The 23,369-nt window shown below is 34.6% G+C and overlaps 1 protein-coding gene across 6 annotated transcripts in view; it reads right to left on the bottom strand.

Moving 5' to 3' along the window:
* Positions 1-537: 537 nt before the first annotated feature.
* Positions 538-23,369, bottom strand: part of LOC137240994 (dnaJ protein homolog 1) — a 123,365-nt gene continuing 100,533 nt past the window's right edge. For all 6 annotated transcript variants that reach the window (XM_067768100.1, XM_067768098.1, XM_067768099.1 and 3 more), the window contains one exon: positions 538-1,355. In XM_067768100.1, the coding sequence (XP_067624201.1) occupies positions 1,128-1,355 (228 nt within the window). In that variant the 3' untranslated portion in view covers positions 538-1,127. The remainder of the gene's footprint in view (positions 1,356-23,369) is intronic.

Genomic DNA, 23,369 nt, shown 5'->3' with positions numbered 1-23,369 from the left:
TAATTAGTTTGTAATATTTTTTTTTTGTGTATATACACATATGCAATCATTTAAAGTAATTCCATGTGCTAGTCAAGGAAAATGTGCCTGATATGTTTTGAAACAAGAAGTTATGTTTAAGTTATGTTTATAAGTTTTTATTTACAAATGTGTAAACTAAAATATAAAAAAAAAATTTATGAATTAACCAAAAAAATGTCTGGCCTTTTTTTAGCTTCTTTTTTTTCTAAATTTAGCTTTTTCTAACCTTTTTTTTGCCAATCTAGCTCCTTTTTTTTCATCACCTGGCAACACTGATACTGACGTCACATTATCGAAAAAAAATTATCTAGACCAATCACGTTGTTCTCTTTTCTCCCCCACTATTTTGATTGGTTGATAATGAGAAGTGGATATGGTAATGTGACGTAGATGCGGCACTACTCATACTTACCTGACATTCAGAAATAATAACAAAACAATTTAGTATTTTTTTTTTTTTTAATAATTTAATGTTATTTCGAAAATAAAATCATAGAAATAAAAAAGTCAAATACATTAAAATTTGTAAAGACGCATCATTTAATTTAATTTTAGTTAATTTACACAAAATTATTTTTTTTTGGTTTTTAATTTAAATAAAGCCTAAAACTAAAATGTAAATTGTCACAAACAAAAAAAAAAGATTAAGAACAAGAGAGAAAGAGAGTGAGAGCAAAATGTTAATTCTGCGTGATAGAATGACAAGGCAGAAATGAATTGTGAAATTTTGGAAGAAAGAGAGCGGAAGTAGAAGAGACTAGAGAGATTAAACAGCGAATAAATATGAAAGGGAGAGATAGAGAGAGTTTTGATCCATTGCAAGCATTTGTTTCAGAGAATTGAACAAAATTCAAGATCACTATGAAAATTAAATTTATAAATTTATAGTGGTGCTCAATGCAGATTTCAATATTCTCTGCAGCAGTTTTGACGTCACTTTAAATTTGTAATCAGCTCTCGATTTCTTTGTATAAATAGTTTGCATATTGCATATCAATTTTTGTTGTTGCGTGCTTGCTCGTGGTTTTTTCTCTCGCTATTATTGCTGCAGCTACTTATGTATCTCTGCTACTACTGTTCGACTTATCTTTTTCTCTTTGCTCTCATCATAACATATCTCTGAGTACTTCCTTTTGCGCGGCAGTCAACTTCTCGGGGAATTGTATATCGAACGCCACCAATAAATCACCCTTTCTCGACGTATCCTTGGGGAAGGGCAAACCATAGCCTTGTATACGTTTCACCGTATTCGGTTTGATAATCTCTTGCATGGTACTGATACGCAACTTATCACCGGACATTGTAGGAACTTGAAAGACCACACCGCAAAGCGCCTAATTTGAAGAGATGAGAGAAGAAAGAGGGAATTAGTACATACAAATTGTTGAAGGATAAAAAATAAACAATAAAATAGAGAGTATGTAATAAATTGGGTTACTGATAAGTATCGTAGCATTTATAAAATATATAATGGAATATTTCTTTTTCTTAATAAATTATTTTTTTTTAGATTCTTGGTTCGAATTGGATGTCCAGGTTATAACTTATAACAGTAATTTTTGTAATATTAATGTTATAACATGAAACTTTTTATAATTTCAGATTTTTTTTTTTTTTATTTAAAAAATGTTCAATTGTTAAGCAAAATGGCACTATCCGTTTTACAGTGACATAGTTTTCAGACACCTCACATAGCTGCGTAGATACATCTATTTCGAGAGTCGCTCAACGCTTCATTTGTTTTTTTTAGCTATAGACACTCCCCGAGTGTTTTGGAGAGTGTTATTGATGTTGATGGTCCTTTGCAGGATATAGCTCCGGTGCGTGTCGGTAACAAGCACCATTAAGGTACTAGCCCGACCATCTCGGGAACGATTTAATATCACCACATTGAAACCCAAAAAGTAATTATTATTTACCGAGAGCACAAAAACGAAAAAAAATAAAGACTATATTGCGAGCGAAAAACTATTAATTTCCGAGCAAAATAAAAAAATTTTCTGAGCTAATTAAAAAAACACTCAAGTAAATATTAAACTTTCCGAACGTAATAAAAAATTCAAAAATTAACTATTTTTGTCGGATCAAAAAATTAATATTTTCGCAGCGAACTAAAAAGTTTTTATTTTCTGAGCGCAGTAAAAAACTTAAAGTTTAACTTTTATTTTCCGAGCAAAATCAAAAAACTTAATAAGTTTTTTTTATCGGAACGCATTTAAAAAAAATCTAAAAAATTATTATTATTTTCCGAGTGAAATAAACAACTCAAAAAAAAATCTCAAAGAAAGCTCTTACTTTCTAAGCGAAACAATAAACTCAAACAACAATAATTATTTTTCTCAGCGTAAAAAAAACGCAAAAATAACTATTATTTTCCGAGTGAAATAAAATAACTTAAATATACCTGTTTTTCTCCAAGAGAAATAAAATACTCCCAAAATAAATGTTATTCATTCAGTCAAATAAAAAACACTAAACAAACCTATTATTTTCAAACAAAATGAAAAACTCAAAAGTAATAGACTTATTTTGTATTGTTGATTTTCCGACATGGTGGATAATTGATGTATATTGGAACGATTTTCTGCCATCCCTTGGTTTCGAGTAAAACCGGTTTCGGCGTTGTGTCATAATCGGTGTCGATTTTCCAATATACATCAAAAGTAATAATTATTTTCGGTTAAAAGTAAAAATAAAAATATATAAAACCCATGGCGCTAAATCAAGCATTACCCTTACAGTGCTTGACTTTTTTGCAGTCGTGGGTAAAAACAAAGTGAAAAAGAGTACATACTAAATTGAGTTTTTATAAACAAAGAAATAATAACGAAATAGTAGTCTCATCCCTATATTTGAATTTATTCTCCACAATCGTCGGATGCAAAGAGAATTTTAAATATCGTTCAATCAAATGAAAACTAATCCTTCGCACATCGATATATCTGTGGTCACAAACAATAACAGCCGAAATCCTATATCTTAAGAGAGGACTTAGGCGCTTATTGCTACATATATGAACAATTGCATCTCCTATCAATTTTTCCATGCCCGCATCCATCATTCATTTAACGGCAAATGTCATCTGTCTGCAATGTACTTAAATCTTCAACTTGTTGCCATATAATTGTCTTTGTTTTTATTGTGATAGTAAACATGCGCCAATATTCCAATTCAACAAATTATCAATCTTCTTCATTACTAAATACGCATACTAGACAGTTAATCCAAGCGGTTACAATGACAAAAAAAAGGTCAACATTCAATAAACTAATACATTTCTATATCGTCCTTAATATAATACACACACACTGAATGCATATGTGTGGATGTGCGCATGTGTGCGCTGATTTCTACTATTCATTTGGGATATCTTAATACGACATCTTAAATCCTTTTTATATACTTAATCGCACTTAAACATGTTGTTGACAACTTGTTTGCTGAACAAATACATTTGTATTTACTTTTTGTAAATTTTTTTTTTCTGAAAAGCATCACTCAAAGCTTTAAGCTGTCTGCTTATAGTCCATCTCGCTTTCGATTTTGCTAAAATATTTATTTGTTCATTTTAGCATTATTGATTGTTTTCCGCATATATTTATGTTTTATATGAACATATTCCCATACATATGTCCACACATTTATATTAGGATGGGTGGCCATATTGAATTGATATTAAGTTAATATGGAACGTTCCAAGCTTTTATGTAACCATATCTCTAAGAAGGCTCGATGTATTGTCAAACCCAGCAACTAACCGTCCAACGTCTATTTTTGATACAATCAGTAAAAGTTTGCCTCGTAACTGCTGACAGCTAACATAGCCTAGTTTTAATCGAAATATTAACTGCATCATTTTAAGGAATCCTGCCAAAAAAAAAATGTTTCCAAAATTGGCAGGATCTTGTTCCTGTAGCTCTGCTTCATCAGGTTATGATTAGTCAGAAATTAAAAAACAAAAAAATCACCACATGAGGTCATACGCTTTTACTGTAGCATACACATTTCCCCTAGTGCATCTTCCTGTTAAAGTAACATCGCCTAGTTGGGTCAAAATTGAAAGATAGTCAGTCTGAGTTCAGAAATTTCTACGTGAAAATCATGGATGAAAACAAGTCTGACAAGTTCCGAGTACGAGTCAAAATGTGCCCCCATTTACTTTGGATTACGACATATGTTGTTAGTGCTAAAGATATAGTTAAAGGGATACTCTACTTAAGTCCACGGAATCACTCTGCTCACACCAGTATACAAATTGCAGGCAACCTACTTCTCTTTTACCGATTGGTCGGCGAAAGAGCGAAAGCAAGCGTTCTTGCTGAGGTGGCTTCAGTGAACCACGTATAATGTGTGTGTTCAAGACCCGCCCTTCTCTTCGGTTTGACGCGACAAAGCGTTCTGTGTAGATCCTGCCTATCAGCACTTAGAGAAATACATACTAATAGAAGCTAGCAAACTATTCATCGAATTTCAATCACACTTCGTCAAGTTATTGCTTACACTTCGAAAGAGATAGGTGACATAAAAGAGAGTCCATGGTAATTTACCCACATTATTTCGGTTAAGGTTTTGGAGATTTTGCGGATTTTTTAAGCACTACTGGGCGTGGCACCTCTCATCCTCCCATACAAACCAAATCTCTCATATTACTGACATATTTTCGGAACCATTCGAGACAATACCGAAACCTTTTATTCAAGAAAGTTCATACCTTATTCTTTCTTTTCATAGGTCAATATTTTTTTCAGGAATGTGAGGCAGATACCGATTTATGGAAAAAATATTATTAATGATTCCATACGCTTAAAATTTGGTACTTAGGTACGGGGAATGAAACAGAGATGGAACTCTTTGAAAAAATATTAAAATATTCTTTAAGATGTGGCTAGCCTTTTTTATTTTGGAAATCAGAGAGCGAACTTTAAAAAAACATCGTATTTATAATTTATGAGGGAGGGGGACAGAGGGAGTGGTAAATGGAGCGGTATGAGGAAATAGACCTGTACGGGAAAGTATATTGAAATGGATATGGAGTTGAAACGAACAATGAAATGCAGACAAAGAACCAGATGAACTGAAGAAGAAGGAGTTAGAGGGAAGAGGCGAGCGAGAGGTAAGCCGGGAGCGCGGAAAGGTGAGAAGAAAGTTGATGGTTAAAGTAAGTTGGGTGTAAGGATAGATTTAGAAGAAGAAATAGGCGAAGAAGAGGGAATGAGTGGGAATGAGAAATGTAAATATTGCGCCGGTTGATAACTATAATTTATATACTACTGTGCTAGTTTTGAAATAGCACGATTTTCTGGTGGGTTACTACATATATATTCATTCGTGTGTCTACATAATCCTCAGCATTGTTAGCAAAAATGTCACAAATCCCTTAAGCTAAGTATATTTGTGTCTTAAGGTGATTTCTAGCATTGACGAATATTTATCAGATCAAACGGAGCACGAACTCACTCAGTACATGCATCTCTATTACATACGTAAGTTTCCTGTACATTTAAAGAGCTTAGCCTTCTAATTTAATTTTTATTATATTTTCTAGTTCTTTTTCGTATCTTTTTCCTTTTTCATGATTTTTTTTGCCTTTTAAAAAAGTCATCCATCAAAGATTATTTTTTGTTACTCATTGTGAGTAAATATTTTCACATAAATGGAGGAAAGTGTCCATTTGCAAACAAAGAAAGTGAATCGGAATCTATTGATAAGTAATGATAAGAAGTTGGGAGAAGTAATGGACATGGATTGAGTATTTCAATTTGATGAATGATGACAACAACAAGAGCCTAAGGTTAGTAAATGCTCAGTATCGCATACTCTTCAAAGGCGTGTACAGAAGGGCGGGATTACAAAATCTTACAATAATGGACTTACAAAGTTGCCCATATCTATAAGGAGAGAACACTTCAAGCTCATGATGGGCATACTAACTGAACACTCCCTTCTGGCGACACATGCTTATAGGTTATGCCTCGTCAGTAACAGCAGATGTAGGAAATGCGAGCTGAGGAAGAAACTGTAGACCACGTTCTGTGTTCGTTTTAAGGCTTGAGCTATAGACAGCAACTAAGCTAAGTCCTAGGAAGCTTCTTGTGTTAGACAAGAGAGTGTAGTTATTTTATAACATTGGTCCTAGTTTTAAATAGGATTGTTCAGTTTCATCGTCAAACAAATTCTGGTAACACTATGCACACATTCAGCCTATATGAAGTTTCACTTGACCGGCCAGTTCAATTTAACCTAAATTTGATTAAACGATTGCTTGCATTCACATATAAACTCACTTAGACAGTATACAAATCCCTTGTAATACAACAAAAGATATCGGTGATGTAAGATAAAATTAATTAGATTTGGTTACTCAGGCGATTCAAGTAAATCGAGACTAAAATACTTTTCCAAAGTTCTGGCAAAAAAATGGACAGTCAGGCACGCAGTGTCTCCATGATTTTACTTCGTCATCCTTCAAGTAAGCTGCTGTAAAAAGGGTTCACTGGTATTTAACGACGTGCCGCATGGATTCTTGTTCGATAGAGACCCTTCAGAATCCCAACCACTATTGAAGGACGCACCTTGGTGATATCAATCATTTTTGAAGTGGACTGCAGGCGGCTAGCGAACTTCGTATCCATATGGGCTAATACATATATCCCTTATTACAAAGCACACTTGAACGCACCGTATACTTTAACAGCCGCTTGGCTATTCCATTAGATTTGGAATTCTCTAATCGTTCCATAATATTCCATTACATAAAGCAACTGACAGTAGCCACCACGCCAACATTCCCTTTGAAAGTCTAGACATAAGTGAGTTATTAAAGTGATGCACTTCCAGTCCACTGTCTCTCTCAGAGGAATGAGTGAGCTGAACATTGCACAGGTGGCGGGCGTCAGCGCAGATATATAGGTACACCAACACTTTTTACGATATTCTACTTTTCAGGGTTTTCATGGGGGGCGAAAAAACGGTTCCTCTTCTCCTTATTCAGATGATTTGTGTAGGAGTAACATATGAAAACAAGTCTTCAACTCGTACTGTAGTATGGTACTCGTATTATTGTATAATATCTGTTTGTCTTTCCAAACACCCTTATCTCGAATTAATTCGCTTTGTTATTGAGACGCTCATTGTACCAACAAATAAAGGTATTGAGATGAGATTTTAATACCTTTAGGGAAACGTAGCTGTCAACGATTGGTCTTTGAAGCCAGAGTTATTCAGTTGTTGTGTTTGTGGACAAACCTTACAGGAATACTTGCAGAGGCTATAGATGCACTGCTCACTGCATCTGTTATTCCTTTTCCTGTTAAGTGTTCGTCCGCGTAATATAGTGGTGGTCTCCCCCATCCTCTTTTACTACGAGTAACTATATGAATCCTTTTTAGACCGTAGTTTCTGTTTTTATTCGATTTATTTTGCTCATATCTGCACAAAACTCATTTAACACATTATTAAAGTTCTCGTATTACATAACGATAGCTGCAAGGGAAGAACCATCTTCCCTTCCGAGCAACTTTTTTTTCAATTATTGAGGAGCCATGGCTACCTCTCCCTACACCGTCCATGATACCGAGAATTTTAGTGTTCGATTTTTGTCAGTGGAGAGAGGACTTTCAACTGCCTACTCATTACAGTTTGGTAGGAGTCACATTGACACTGAATGGCATTGTTTCTATTTTTAATGCTGGTTCCCAGATAGACGAACTCTTTCACAGTTTCGAATGTATATTTGTCGACAGAGGCATGGCTGCAAAGGTTTGAATGTGCCTGTTCTTTCTTTCAAATCTATAAAATTTGTTTTTAGTTTTCTCAAAACCCTACTTGTCCCGGTCTCGTATGCTCATCTCAAATCTCTCACATGCACACACCAAATTAATATGCAAACATACTATAAGAACGGTAATTCATATTTTTATGACATCCACGTACCTATGCGTAAATCCCAATTGCTTTTGCCATTTCACCAAAATCAATCAGAAGTTCGCATATAAATATTTTTATTGCGGTGCAATAAATGTCGAAATGACAGCAATGCAACACAGGCGAGTGAGTGATAAAATCGAAGGACGAACTGACAGATGAGTGAGCTAAATTCATTGAATCACAAACAGTGTTGCACAGATAGTACTATGTATGTATTAGTTATGTAATATGTAGTTGTAATTGTATTGTAGTAAATTGTAGTTTGTAAGCATGTAAATAGTAAATTTGACAAACAAATGACACGCATTTAGGTTTAATTGCTGGATTTATATTATTTTATTGGAGGCATGCCACTCAATTTGTGTAAATACCTTAGATAGCTAAATCAGCAGTAAGTAAATCCGCATATATGATTTTTGAAAATAAAATTCATTAAAGGAGAAGTAGTCAAATGAGGCACGTACTTGAAATTGAAATACTTAGGCAGGCAAGGTAATAATGCACTCATCGGCAGCTGATGAAGATTTCATCAGTAGCAGTATTTTAATCTCTATCAAGAGCAACATCATCATCATGTATGTACATTATAATCATCCTTTAAACATTACATACTTGCATAAGTATTTTACTGTTTTCATATATGTATGTATGTCTACTTTATTGCATGTATTAGCCTGATTTTAATATAATCGACGCAGCCAACATGTATCAGTTCCATATGTACCTGGTGGACCGAGACTTGCTCAGAGTGATTATAATTTTGGGCACTTGAAGTTATGGAGTTTTATATCAGCTCGTGAGATAAATCGAGCCTAGTGTTTATTTAAAATTTTTTGTATTCCGGAATGGTGTACGTGGGAATTATGTTTCCTCTTCTAATTCCGCTTATTTAATTTTATACTTCTTCTTTCTTCATAATTCTTTTACTCCTTTCCCCTACACTTTCCTGTTCGTTTCCTTTTGTTTTGCTCGCTGTATTTCCCTTCTCTTTCTATATATTACTTGCCACCCTCCCATTCAGTTTATCTTTCCCAGTTTTTTTCTCACATATGTGTTCTTTTCCCATACCTCCTTTTTGCCATGCCCTCTTCTTTTTCTTCTCTCACTACCCATCGTTCCAATAACACAATGCTTCAGTGGTTTTGCACTTTTCATGTGACCTAGTGGACGTTGTAGGCCTTGACGAGTACATCATGATAATGTGTTTCAAAATTGTCTAACACCACCAAATTTTCAAGTTATTGTCCAAAAACCGTTTTTCGTCTACTGTGCGCAATCTAGCAATCATAACGTCGTCACGGTTTAACCGAGTTCCGATTGCTTTACAGTTTTGAAAAGATCAAGATTCGGACTTTAAGCTGATATACACTTGGATATACTTTATACAAAAAATTGGGACATTTTCTAAAAGTTATCTAAGATTTTCCCCCTTTTACCCGTTTTTCACAGTTTGACGTCTTTTTTATGTAACATATCATTAAAAAAAAAAGTACTTTTTTACGTTGATTCTCTATTAATCCCGAGTAAGAAAAGTCATTGTTTATCAAAATCGGTTGATAAACGTTTAAGTTACGACGGTTATTGTAAACAAGAAAATTCATAAAAAAAAATCTATCAATGGTCTGTACTCTGTTAGTTGATTCACCATGTATAAATTGAAAATATTTTCATACCTTCCTTGATTTTTGCGTCATTTAGTTTTGGAAAATTAAAAAAATTAAAATTAGAAAATTAAACTCGTGTAAAGGTATATCGCTGTTTTATTTTTTATACAATGTGTGATAATCGTAACAAGTTTTTTATATCTGTGGTTTGTTCGTTGACAAGCAACAACGCGTAAAATTAGAGACAAATAAAGCCGTGAAAGAAGCTTTTAACAATTCCTTCGATCACGCGTATGATAAAAGTGTTTGGTATGAACCAGAATACGCGTCTCCAACGTCCTCCAGTGCACTCAAAAAATGGAAAAATGAAAAATGCAACAAGCGACCTTTACCATTTTCAACCCCAATGGTTTGGCATCGTCAAATTTTCCATAAGGAAGAAGATTGCTATTTCTGCCAAACAAACACCGTTGGTCAACATTATAAAACCCGTGACCGCATACAATATGCTAATGTAACCGTATTTCGCCCTATAAAGGAAGAAAAAACGAATACTCTGGTTCCAACTCTAGAATCGAGAAATGCATTGGAATATGAAGAAGAAAATTCTGAAATTGACAAGGAATTTCTTCCAACTTGGGTTCGAACAACAGAACGTCATGTAGTCTCAAATGAAGATTTTCGTAACCTTATGCGTGATTTAGGTTTGTCTTGGAGGCATACAGAAATTTTGGGCTCGAGGGTGAAACAGTGGAATATTGTGGAAAATAAATTTAAGGCTATATTCCCGAGGGATGATAACCTATCGTCCTTCGAAAAAATATTCCGATCTGACGACGTCAACAATGAACTTGTTTATTGTTCTTTCTCTTTGTTTGTCTTGATCACGAACACCAACCAGAAGAGTGGCGTTTATTTTTGGACGGTTCGTGCAAAAGTAAGTTTTTATCGAAAATGTCTTTACTGTTCATTCCATCAATTCCAATAGCATACGCTACCAATATGAAAGAAACGTATGCGACAATGAAGAAAATTTTACACTCCATAAATTATGATAAGCATTCAAACGACTTGACAAAAGCAGCGAGGCTTTTTTGCACTTGAAAGCTGTGTTTCTAAAACTAAGTGAGGCAAAAATCAAGGAAGGTACGCAACTATTTTCAACTAACTGAGTACAGACCATAGATAGAATTTTTTTATTACATCTACATCAAAATCCATTGACTTTACAGGTGTGTTTGTTGGTCCAGAAATACGAAATATTTTTTCTGCCAAAGACTTTTTCAAAAAATTGAACCCAATCGAGCAAAGAGCGTGGAGGAGCTTTATTTCTTTGTGTGAAAACTTTCTTGGAAACAACAGGAGTGATGACTATGTTGAAGTAGTAAATAAGTTTTTAAAGGCTTATGAATACATGGGATGCAGAATGTCGATTAAAATCCATTTTTTACATTCCCATTTGGACTTCTGCCCCGAAAATCTTGGAAAACTCAGCGATGAACAAGGAGAACGATTTCACCAGGAAATATCAGCGATTGAAACACGTTTTGTTGGCAAGAATCAAATAAGAATGCTGGCTACCTACTGCTGGTCGCTCAAACGCTAGACTGATGATGCAGCCTATAAACGTAAGAGATCAAGCAAACATTTTATAGTCACAAAATTCAACGTATGGCTGTAATAAGAACTTGAAATATAACAATATTATAACTATTTGTGTTCAAAATCAATTATTCCTTTTCTATATATATATACCACCAACATTGTTTAAAAAATTACGAAAATCTATTTCAAATAAATTATTATGATAAAATATTTACAAAATAAGTAATACGAAGATACTCTCGAACAATAATTATGATAAATTCTGAAGTTATTCTATACTGAAATCATATCCATGATCCTGAAGTGGGACGACATTGATGGTGGGAGTTAAATTTTCTTGTTTACAATAAGCGTCGTAACTTAAACATTTATAAACCGATTTTAATAAACCATGATTTTTCTTACTCGGAATAAATGGTTCTTTAAGGATAAATGTAAAAAAGTAATTTTTTTATGATATGTTACATAAAAAAGACGGCAAACTGTAAAAAACGGAAAAAAGGGTAAATCTTAGATAACTTTTGGATAATGTCCCATTTTTTTTATATAAAATGAAAACAAATATATATTAGCTTAAAGCCTTCTTCATCTTCTTTCCAAAACCGTAAAGCAATCGAAAAACGGTTAAAACATGACGACGTTATGATTGTTAGAGTGTGCGCAGTATACGAAAAACGGCAATTTGACAATAACTTGAAAATTTGGGGGTGTTAGACAATTTTGAGATACATTATCGTGATGTACTCGTCAAGGCCTACAACATCTACTAGGTCACTTGAAAAGTGTTTTGAATTTTCTTCTTTTTTTTTTTGTAGCACCGTGTAATCTTCGAAAGCATTCTCTAGAGCAAATTTTCATTGCATTGATTTTTGCAAGAAAAATTGTGCAGTAGCTTCCCATAAGTAAGGGAGAGGTGGTGCCTCCGTATCTTAAGTATGTCCGGTTCCATAAAATGTAAGCGCTTTCAAAATAGTAACTGATTCTAGGAAAGGAAGCGGCTACAGAAAAGTAGCCGATTTCTAAAATATTGCCGATCCACAAATATAAATAAACAAAAAAAAACCGTTTTAAAAAGGTAATCGGTTATAAAAATTAATCGGGTTTAAAACAATCACCGGTTTCACAAACTAACCGGTTCCAAAAAGTAACTGATAAAAGGTAACCAGTTCTAGAGACATAACCAATTCTAGAAAACCGATTACAGAAAAGTAACCCACTACAAAACAGGAGGTGGTTCTAAAAGGAATCAGTGCCAAACAAGTATCCGATTCTAAGAAGATTACCTGTTCAAAAAAAGTAACCGGTTTCAAAAAAGGATCTAGTTATAAATAAGTAACCGATCTCAAAAAGCAACCGTTACAAAAGAATTAACCGTTTTATAAGAAGCAATTATTTACCAAAATTTAGCCAGTTCTTTGGAAGTACAGTTTTCATAAAAGTTACTTTCAGCAAAAAAGCAAGTGGTTAAAAAATTGTAATCGACTCCAAAAAAGTTATGAAAAACAAGTAAACGGTGTGAAAAAAGAAACCAGAAAGAGAGGCAGAACAAAAAACAGAAACCGCTACAAAAAGTCTCCAGTTCCAAAAAGTTAACCGCTACTTAAACAATATCGTTCCTACAAAGGCAAGCGGTTTCGAAAAGTAACCGGTTCAGAAAGGATTAGCCGTTTTCAAAACAAATAACCTGTTCATAAACATCAATAATTAACAAAAATAGACCAATTATGAAGAAGTATATTATTCAAAAAAAGTAACGGGCTCCGAAAAAGGAACCCGTTCCAAAAACCAGATAACAAAACAGAAACAAAAGAAGTAATCAGTTCCCCAAGGGCGATAGTTTACGAAAAATTGGCGGATTCTAAAGAAGTATAGTTTTTAAACAAAGATAACGACTTTGAAAAAGCCTCAGGGTCAAAATTAATTACAGCTTCCAAATTCCAACGCGGCTTCAAAAATTTAACCGGTCCAAAATAAATTCTGGTTCCAAATTTGCGGCCCGGCCCCGAAAATGTAACCAGTTCCAAAACAGTAACCGGTTCCCACAAAATCAGCGGTTCCAGAAAATTAACCGGTTCCAAGTAAGTCACCGATTCTAAAAAAGGAACTGGTTTGAAATAGTAATCGGATCAAAAAGGTAAACGGCTCCAAAAAGTACCCGGCTCCAAAAAAAATTACAATTCATCTCCAATCCAGCTTAACAACTACACCAATAAAAAGCAGATAAGCAAGAGTGGCCACGATTTTATGTTAAACAAAAGAATGAACCACTATTACTACGCGTTTTAATATGGCATTGTGGTATGTGAAGTGATTTTTATACTCAGTTGAGCAGAGCTCACAGAGTATATTAACTTTGATTGTATAACGGTTGGTTGTACAAGTATAAAGGAATCGAGATAGATATAGACTTCCATATATCAAAATAATCAGGATCGAAAAAAAATTTAATTGAGCCATGTCCGTCCGTCCGTCCGTCCGTTAACACGATAACTTGAGTAAATTTTGAGGTATCTTGATGAAATTTGGTACGTAGGTTCCTGAGCACTCATCTCAGATCGCTATTTAAAATGAACGATATCGGACTATAACCACGCCCACTTTTTCGATATCGAAAATTTCGAAAAACGGAAAAAGTGCGATAATTCATTACCAAAGACAGATAAAGCGACGAAACTTGGTAGATGAGTTGAATTTATGACGCAGAATAGAAAATTAGTAAGATTTTGGACAATGGGCGTGGCACCGCCCACTTTTACAAGAAGGTAATTTAAAAGTTTTGCAAGCTGTAATTTGGCAGTCGTTGAAGATATCATGATGAAATTTGGCAGAAACGTTACTACTATTACTATATATGTGCTAAATAAAAATTAACAAAATTGGATGAAGAACACGCCCACTTTTTAAAAAAAATTTTTTTTAAATTCAAATTTTAACAAAATATTTAATATCTTTACTGTATATAAGTAAACTAAGTCAAAATTCAACTCCAGTAATGATATGACGCAACAAAATACAAAAATAAAAGAAAATTTCAAAATGGGCGTGGCTCCGCCCATTTTCATTTAGTTTGTCTAGAATAATTTTAATGCCATAAGTCGAACAAAAATTTACCAATCCTTCTCAAATTTGGTAGGGGCATAGATTCTATGACGGTAACTGTTCTCTGTGAAAATGGGCGAAATCGGTGGAAGCCACGCCCAGTTTTTATACACAGTCCACCGTCTGTCCTCCCGCTCGGCCGTTAACACAATAACTTGAGCAAAAACCGATATATCTTTACTAAACTTAGCCCACGTACTTACCTGAACTCGTTTTATCTTGGTATAGAAAATGGCCGAAATCCGACCATAACCATGCCCACTTTATCGATATCGAAAATTACGAAAAATGAAAAAAATGCCATAATTCTATACCAAATACGAAAAAAGGGATGAAACATGGTAATTGGATTGGTTTATTGACGCAAAATATAACTTTGGAAAAAACTTTGTAAAATTGGTGTGACACTTACCATAATATTAGGTAGAAGAAAATGAAAAAGTTCTACAAGGCGAAATCAACAGCCCTTGGAATCTTGGCAGGAATACTGTTAGTGGTATTTCATATATAAATAAATTAGCAGTACCCGACAGATGATTTTCTGGATCACCTGGTCCACATTTTGGTCGATATCGCGAGAACGCCTTCACATATACATCTAAGGGCCACTCGCTTTTAAAACCCTCATTAATACCTTTAATTTGATATACATATCGTACAAATACATTCTAGAGTCACCCCTGGCCCACCCTAATGGCGATATCTCGAAAAGGCGTCCACCTATAGACCTAATGCCCACTCCCTCTTAAAATGCTCAGTAACACTTTCCTTTGATACCCATATCGTACAAACATTCTAGAGTCACCCTGGCCCGCCCTAATGGCGATATCTCGAAAAGGCGACCACCTATAGACCTAATGCCCACTCCCTCTTAAAATGCTCAGTAACACCTTTCGTTTGATACCCATATCGTACAAACATTCTAGAGTCACCCTTGGTCCACCTTTATGGCGATATCTCGAAAAGGCGTCCACCTATAGAACTAAGGATTACTCGCTTTTAAAATACTCATTACCACCTTTCATTTGATACCCATATCGTACAAACACATTCTAGAGTCACCCTGGCCCACCCTAATGGCGATATCTCGAAAAGGCGTCCACCTATAGACCTAATGCCCACTCCCTCTTAAAATGCTCAGTAACACCTTTCGTTTGATACCAATATCGTACAAACATTCTAGAGTCACCCTTGGCCCACCTTTATGGCGATATCTCGAAAAGGCGTCCACCTATAGAACTAAGGATTACTCCCTTTTAAAATACTCATTACCACCTTTCATTTGATACCCATATCGTACAAACGTTCTAGAGTCACCCCTGGCCCACCCTAATGGCGATATCTCGAAAAGGCGTCCACCTATAGACCTAATGCCCACTCCCTCTTAAAATGCTCAGTAACACCTTTCGTTTGATACCCATATCGTACAAACATTCTAGAGTCACCCCTGGCCCACCCTAATGGCGATATCTCGAAAAGGCGTCCACCTATAGACCTAATGCCCACTCCCTCTTAAAATGCTCAGTAACACCTTTCGTTTGATACCCATATCGTACAAACATTCTAGAGTCACCCTTGGTCCACCTTTATGGGGATATCTCGAAAAGCCGTCCACCTATAGAACTAAGGATTACTCCCTTTTAAAATACTCATTACCACCTTTCATTTGATACCCATATCGTACAAACACATTCTAGAGTCACCCTGGCCCACCCTAATGGCGATATCTCGAAAAGGCGTCCACCTATAGACCTAATGCCCACTCCCTCTTAAAATGCTCAGTAACACCTTTCGTTTGATACCCATATCGTACAAACACTCTAGAGTCACCCCTGGCCCACCCTAATGGCGATATCTTGAAAAGGCGTCCACCTATAGACCTAATGCCCACTCCCTCTTAAAATGCTCAGTAACACCATTCATTTGATTCCCATATCGTACAAACACATTCTAGAGACACCCCTGGTCCACCTTTATGGCGATATCTCGAAACGACGTCTACCTATGGAACTAAGGATCACTCCTTTTCAAAATACTCATTAACAGCTTTCATTTGATACCCATATCGTACAAACATATTCTAGAGTCACCCCTGGTCCACCTTTATGGCGATTTCTCGAAAAGGCGTTCACCTATAGAACTAAAGCCCATTCCCTTTTAAAATACTCATTACCACCTTTCATTTGATACCCATATCGTACAAACACATTCTAGAGTCACCCCTGGTCCACCTTAATGGCGATATCTCGAAAAGCGTCCACCGATATACCTAAGGCCCACTCCCTCTTAAAATGCTTAGTAACACCTTTCATTTGATACCCATATCGTACAAACAAATTCTAGAGTCAGCCCTGGTCCACCTTTATGGCGATATCCCTAAATGGCGTCCATCCATAGAACTATGGCCTACTCTCTCTTAAAATACTCTTTAATACCTTCCATTTGATACACATGTCATAGAACCACATTCCAGGGTTACCCTAGGTTCATTTTCTACATGGTGATTTTCCTTATTTTGTCTCCATAGCTCTCAACTGAGTATGTAATGTTCGGTTACACCCGAACTTAGCCTTCCTTACTTGTTTTATACTCAGCTGAGCAGAGCTCACAGTATATTAACTTTGTTCGCATGACGGTAATCCGTAACGGCATAAACTAATCGAGATAGATATAGACTTCCATATACCAAAATGACCTGGGTGAAAAAAGAAATTCATTTAGCCATGTCCCTCCGTCCGTCTGTAAACACGATAACTTGAGTAAATTTTGAGATATCTTGATGAAATTTGGTATGTAGGTTCCTGGGCTCTCATCTCAGATCGCTATTTAAAATGAGCGAAATCGGACTACAACCACGCCCACTTTTTTGATATCGAAAATTTCGAAAAACCGAAAAAGTGCGATAATTAATTACCAAAGACGGATAAAGCGATGAAACTTGGTAGGTGCGTTGACCTTATGACGCAAAATAGAAAAGTAGAAAAATTTTGTACAATGGGCGTGGCACCGCCCACTTCTAAAATAAGGTAATTTAAAAGCTTTGCAAGCTGTAATTTGGCAGTCGTTGAAGATATCACGATGAAATTTGGTAGGCACGTTACTCCTATTACTATATGTGTGCTTAATGAAAATTTGCGAAATCGGATGACGAGCACGCCCACTTTAAAAAAAAAAATTTTTTAAGTCAAATTTTAACAAAAAATTTAATATCTTTACAGTATAAAAGTAAATTATGTCAACATTCGACTCCAGTAATGATATAGTGCAACAAAATAAGAAGATAAAAGAAAATTTCAAAATGGGCGTAACTCCGCCCTTTTTCATTTAATTCGTCTAGAATACTTTTAATGCCATAAGTCGAACAAAAATTTACCAATCCTTGTGAAATTTGGTAGAGACATAGATTCTATGACGATAACTGTTTTCTGTGAAAATGGGAGAAATCGGTTGAAGCCACGCCCAGTTTTTATACACAGTCGACCGTCTGTCCCTCCGCTCGGCCGTTAACACGATAACTTGCGCAAAAACGATATATCTTAACTAAACTTATTTCACGTGCTTATCTGAAGTCACTTTATCTTGGTATAAAATATGGCCGAAATCCGACTATGACCACGCCCACTTTTCCGATATCGAAAATTACGAAAAATGAAAAAAATGCCAAAATATGAAAAAAGAGATGAAACATGGTAATTGGATTGGTTTTTTGACGCAAAATATAACTTTAGAAAAAACTTTGTAAAATGGGTGTGACACCTACCATATTAAAAAGTTCTGCAGGGCGAAATCAAAAGCCCTTGGAATCTTGGCAGGAATACTGTTCGTGGTATGACATATATAAATAAATTAGCGGTACACGACAGAACATGTTCTGGGTCACCCTGGACCACATTTTGGTCGATATCTCGAAAATGCCTTCACATATACAACTGAGGGCTACTCCATTTTAAAACCCTCATTAATACTTTTAATTTGATACCCATATCGTACAAACACATTCTAGAGTCACCCCTGGTCCACCCTTATTGCGTTATCTCGAAAAGGCGTCCACTTATAGAACTAAGGCCCACTACGTTTTAAATAATCATTAGCACCTTTCATTTCATACACATGTCATACAAACACATTCCAGGGTTACCCTAGGTTCATTTTGCTAAATGGTGATTTTCCCTTATTTTGTCTCCAAAGCTCTCGGCTGAGTATGTAATGTTCGGTTATACCCGAACTTAGCTTTCCTTACTTGTTTCAATCTTATATATTTGACCAACTTTAAATATTGCTTTATTGCCATTGATTGATTTCTTTCGTTTTCTGAATTTAACTGCCTTTTTGTTGTTGTTTTTGTTACCTCTCAAAATATTATGCGTATCAACTGATTTAGTTGACGTTTTTTGGCCTCTTTACGGTTTATTTTTCTCTTGGCGGTTTCATTTCATCGCCATTGTGACCTTTTTTATTGCTTATCTGTATTGTTTTTTTTTTTCCTTCATTTCATTTTTTATCGATATTCATATTTGCCATATAGTATTTTTACTACAATTTTGCAAAGCGTGAAGTTTATTGAGCTTTTATGTTTGCAATGAAAAATATTTTTCAGATTTTTGTACGTACACAAGCATTTGTCTTCTCGTTAGCTCAGCAGCGCGCAATCAGTCAGTCGTAGTCACAGTCACAGCTTTTATTTGCTGTTGTTGCCTTATTTGGCGTGCAACAGCCATTAAGTCATCATAAAAAGCGGTGCCACTATAGAGCATAAAGGCAAAAAAAACTGAAAACCCAACCAGAACATAACGCACAAACTACTGTGTGGTGTAACACATGAAAAAATATTTGTAAAAAAAGATCGCATGCGATAAAAATTTATGCATTTTACCAACTACAGTCAAAGCCATTATAAAACCGCTGCGCTACGCCAATTCATCCAGTCCAAAGAGACTGTAATAATACAGTTGAATGATTGCACTTAAAAAGCCAAATATACTGACATACCTACAAAAATTTGGTTTAACAAAAAATTGTGATTTCATGCACAAATAAATGTATGAACAAAAGTGCGGTTGCAGCTCCATTGGCTATAAAGTCAAATCCCACTAAAATCGATTTTTTGTATATTTTTCATATATTTTTATTTAGGAATTAATATTTGCTGCTTTCGTGTTTGCTTAATGGGCACTGCAATGCATTTTGCTAAAAAAAACGTTTTATCAATCAGTCGGTATTTTTGTTATTGCGCACTTTTTGATGCCATGTGATGTGCATCAGATCCAGATAGAAACAAAAACTCATCAGAATAAAAATATAGTTTGGCGTTTGGGAGTATTATTCACACCCTGGAGCCAAAAAACAGCAGCGAAAATTTCTAGCAAATTTACTAGATATTTTTTCATTTCTTATTTTTGTTTATTTAGACAAATTTTTAATGTATTGTGTACTGTATAGCAAAAAAGCTTTTATCGTACCCGTCCTGCTATATGGGGCAGAAGCATGGACCATGAAAACAGCAGATGAAGCGGCTTTGGGAGTGTTCGAGAGAAATTTCCTTCGAAAGATTTATGGACTTCTACGCGTTGGCGATGGCGATGGCGAGTACCGAAGAAGATTTAATGATGAGCTATACGAGCTATATAGAGACATCCACATAGTCCAGCGAATTGAAACGCAGGGGCTGCGCTGGCTAGGAAAGTGTTTCCATCGGAACTCGCCTATGGAAGCAGAGGTAGAGGGCGGCCCCCACTCCATTGGAAAGACCAGGTGGAAAGCGATTTAAACTCTCTTGGTGTGACCAATTGGCGCCGGCTGGCGGAGCGACTGGCGCGCCTTGTTGGACGGCCATAACCGTTTAGACGGTTAAGCGCCAATTAAGTAAGTAAGTAAGTAGCAAAAACTATAAAAAGCTAAAAAATTCGAAAATTTTAATAACTTTAAAAACTTGAAAAAAATTCACCAAAAATACCAAATTGGTATTAAGAATTTTGCGAAACTTTTTGAATATGTATTTTTTTTTGTACATTTCAGTTTTGAAAAAAAATGTCTAAGTTTTCACAAAAGCGTGCTCAATATTATTTTTAAGTACATATATGGAAGAAAATCTGCTAAAATGTTGGAAAAAATATTTTAAAAATTATTGCTAACTTTTACTGAAATTAACTAAATTCGTAAAAAAATTTAAATTTTTTCGAATTTCGAATTTTTTGCTAACATTTTCAAAATAGATACATGATTTTGGTTAACTAAAACTTCTACTAAAATAAATTGAACTGCAAAAAAGGTTTCTCAAAAAGTTTTCAAATCCTAAAAAAAAAGGAAATTGTCAAATATTTTTAAGAGTTTATAGTTTTAAAAAATTTCCCTTCTTGATCTTTGTTTTCTTTGAAAACGTTTAAGTTTTAGTTAAGCAATTCTCAAAAAATTTTCCAAAAATCTCAATATAAATTTGGAAGTTGGCAAGAGAATTTCACCCCTCGAATATTCGAAATTTTTTCGAAAGCGTTTAAGTTTCAAGTTTTAGTTAAAACATTTCCGAATTTCATAGGTAAAGTAAAATTTGTACTAAAATGAACTGAACTACAAAAGAATTAAACGTTGTACTGAAATTAACTGACTTCGTAAGAAATTTGGGAATTTTTTTTTGAATTTCGAATTTTTACGCTAACATATTCGAAATTGAGTTACATAGTTTTGGGTTTTAAATGTTTTAAAAAAATTGGAAATATTAAAAGATCTTTAAAAACTTCAAATTTTTGAGGAACTTCACGTTTCGATGTTTATTTTATTTAAAATTTTTTTTTTTGAAAATATTTAAGTTTCAATTTTGGTTAAGCAATTCTCAAACAAATTTTTTTAGTTCTAAATATATCTTTGGCAGTTGGCAAGAAAATTTCACCTCTCGAATATTCGAAATTTTTTCGAAAACGTTTAAGTTTCAAGTTTTAGTTGGACCAATCTCAAAAATTTTCATAAAGCCCTAAATAAAAAATGAGTGTTTGCCGATGAAATTTCACATCTCGAATTTTTTTTTTTTTTTTTTTTTTGAAAACGTTTATGAAACTAGTTTACACAATTTTGGTTAAACAAAAACAGCGTCAGATATTTTTTAAACTTCACGAATTTCCGAATCTTTTCGAAAACACTTTAGAAATTGATTATTTTAATGTTCTTAATTCGATTAATTGATGTTTTTAATTCATTTTAAGTTCAAATAAATTTCGCTGCTATTTTTTTACTCGCAGGTGTGTGAAAGCTTCTGGTGCAAATAAATATAAATAAAAAAATTTGCGACTATCAGCTTATGTGTAACATAAATTAATGCAAATAATATCGATTTTTGAATATAAAATTATTTTTATTTGCGCCTGTGCTTTTTCCCTTTTTGTTGTTTATGTTAACATTCTTATAACCAGCTGTACTTGTACACAGGGTAAAACTTTGATTGCATAACGGTTGGTTGTACAGGTATAAAGGAATCGAGATAGATATAGACTTCCATATATCAAAATCATCAGTATCGAAGAAAAATTTGATTGAGCCATGTCTGTACGTCCGTCTGTCCGTTAACACGATAACTTGAGTCAATTTAGAGATATCTTCAGCCAATTTGGTACACGAGCTCATCTGGACCCAGAATAGATTGGTATTGAAAATGAGCGAAATCGGATGATAACCACGCCCACTTTTTATATATATAAAATTTTGGAAGACACAAAAACCCTTATTATTTAGTAAATAATACACCTAGAATGTTGAAATTTGACTGATATTGAGACTCTTGATAAAAATTTGAAACAAAAAATCTTTAAATGGGCGTGGCACCGCCCACTTGTAATAAAATCAAGTTTAGAAATATTATTAATCATAAATAAAAAATCGTTAAAACTATCGTAACAAAATTCGACAGAGAGGCTGCCTTTACTATAAGGAATGCTTTGAAAAAAAAATTAACGAAATGGGTTAAGGACCGCGCCCACTTTTATATAACAGATTTTTAAAAGGTTCGTGGACGAATCAAATAAGCTATATCTTTGCAAAAAAAAGAGCTTTATATCAATGGTATTTCATTTCCCAAGTGGATTTATAACAATAAATAGCAAAAACTTCAAATTTTAAAAAATGGGCGTGGCACCGCCTGTTTTATGACTAAGCAGTTTTCTATGTTTCGGGAGCCCCAACTCGAAGAAAAATTTGTTCAGAAAAGAACCATATGTACATATATGTATTAATGCGCAGCTTTGTAACACTATGAAGCACACAAAAAAACAACAACAGCATTTCAAGTGTACTGCTGGGTATGTAATGTTCGGTTTCGCACGAACTTAGACTTCCTTACTTGTTATTCCTATTGTTGGTTTATTCTTTGGGTTGGTGTTTGTGCTGTTGTTTTCGGTATCGATGTTGGTGTTGGTGTTGATTTTGATGTTTGTGTTTGTGTTGATGTTGTTATTGGTATTGGTGCTGGTGTTGGTGTTGGTAATTGTGTTGGTGTTAGTTTCAGTGTTGGTATTGGTGCTGGTGATGACGTTGATGTTGGTGCACTAACAGGCGGACGACGTGGATTTCATGATAAAAAGCAGGGGCTGAAACTGTTATTCCTTTTATAATATAATTCCCTGCAAAACTATTAATTTTGGACTTTATATATATTTGGATCAAGATAAAAATATTTTCGGATTTTCATTACCTGAGTCCGATAGGACTAGTTAAACTCGGACTTTAAAAAAAACAATGTTTAATTCGGATAAGCCGTTTCTTTGTTATCAAGCCGGACTTTTATTTTGGCCTTAAAAAATAAAAGTCCGGATTTAACTAGTTCTATCGGACTCAAGAAATAAAAATACAGATTTTACTTTTATATGTGGACTATTATGGAAAACGTTCGACAAATAAAAAGGATGCATGATTCGACATGATATTGCTATAGGGATACCTGGGAACTGAAACATTTTCACCTAGGACAATTTTTTGACCAGGACTTTTTCGACTCGAAAAAAAAATAATTATTATTTTCCGTCCCTGATAAAAAGGCATTTTACCGCTGCTCGTGCTTGGTGTCGGTATTGATATTGGTTATGTTGCTGACGTCAAAACGGATTGATTAACAATTTAATCGACTTTGCCGGG

Source organism: Eurosta solidaginis, chromosome 2 (genome assembly GCF_040869045.1).
Source record: "Eurosta solidaginis isolate ZX-2024a chromosome 2, ASM4086904v1, whole genome shotgun sequence".
Taxonomy (NCBI): Eukaryota; Metazoa; Arthropoda; class Insecta; order Diptera; family Tephritidae; genus Eurosta; species Eurosta solidaginis.
Note: the sequence above shows the minus strand (reverse complement) of the source record. Positions and strands in the feature narration are given on the sequence as shown.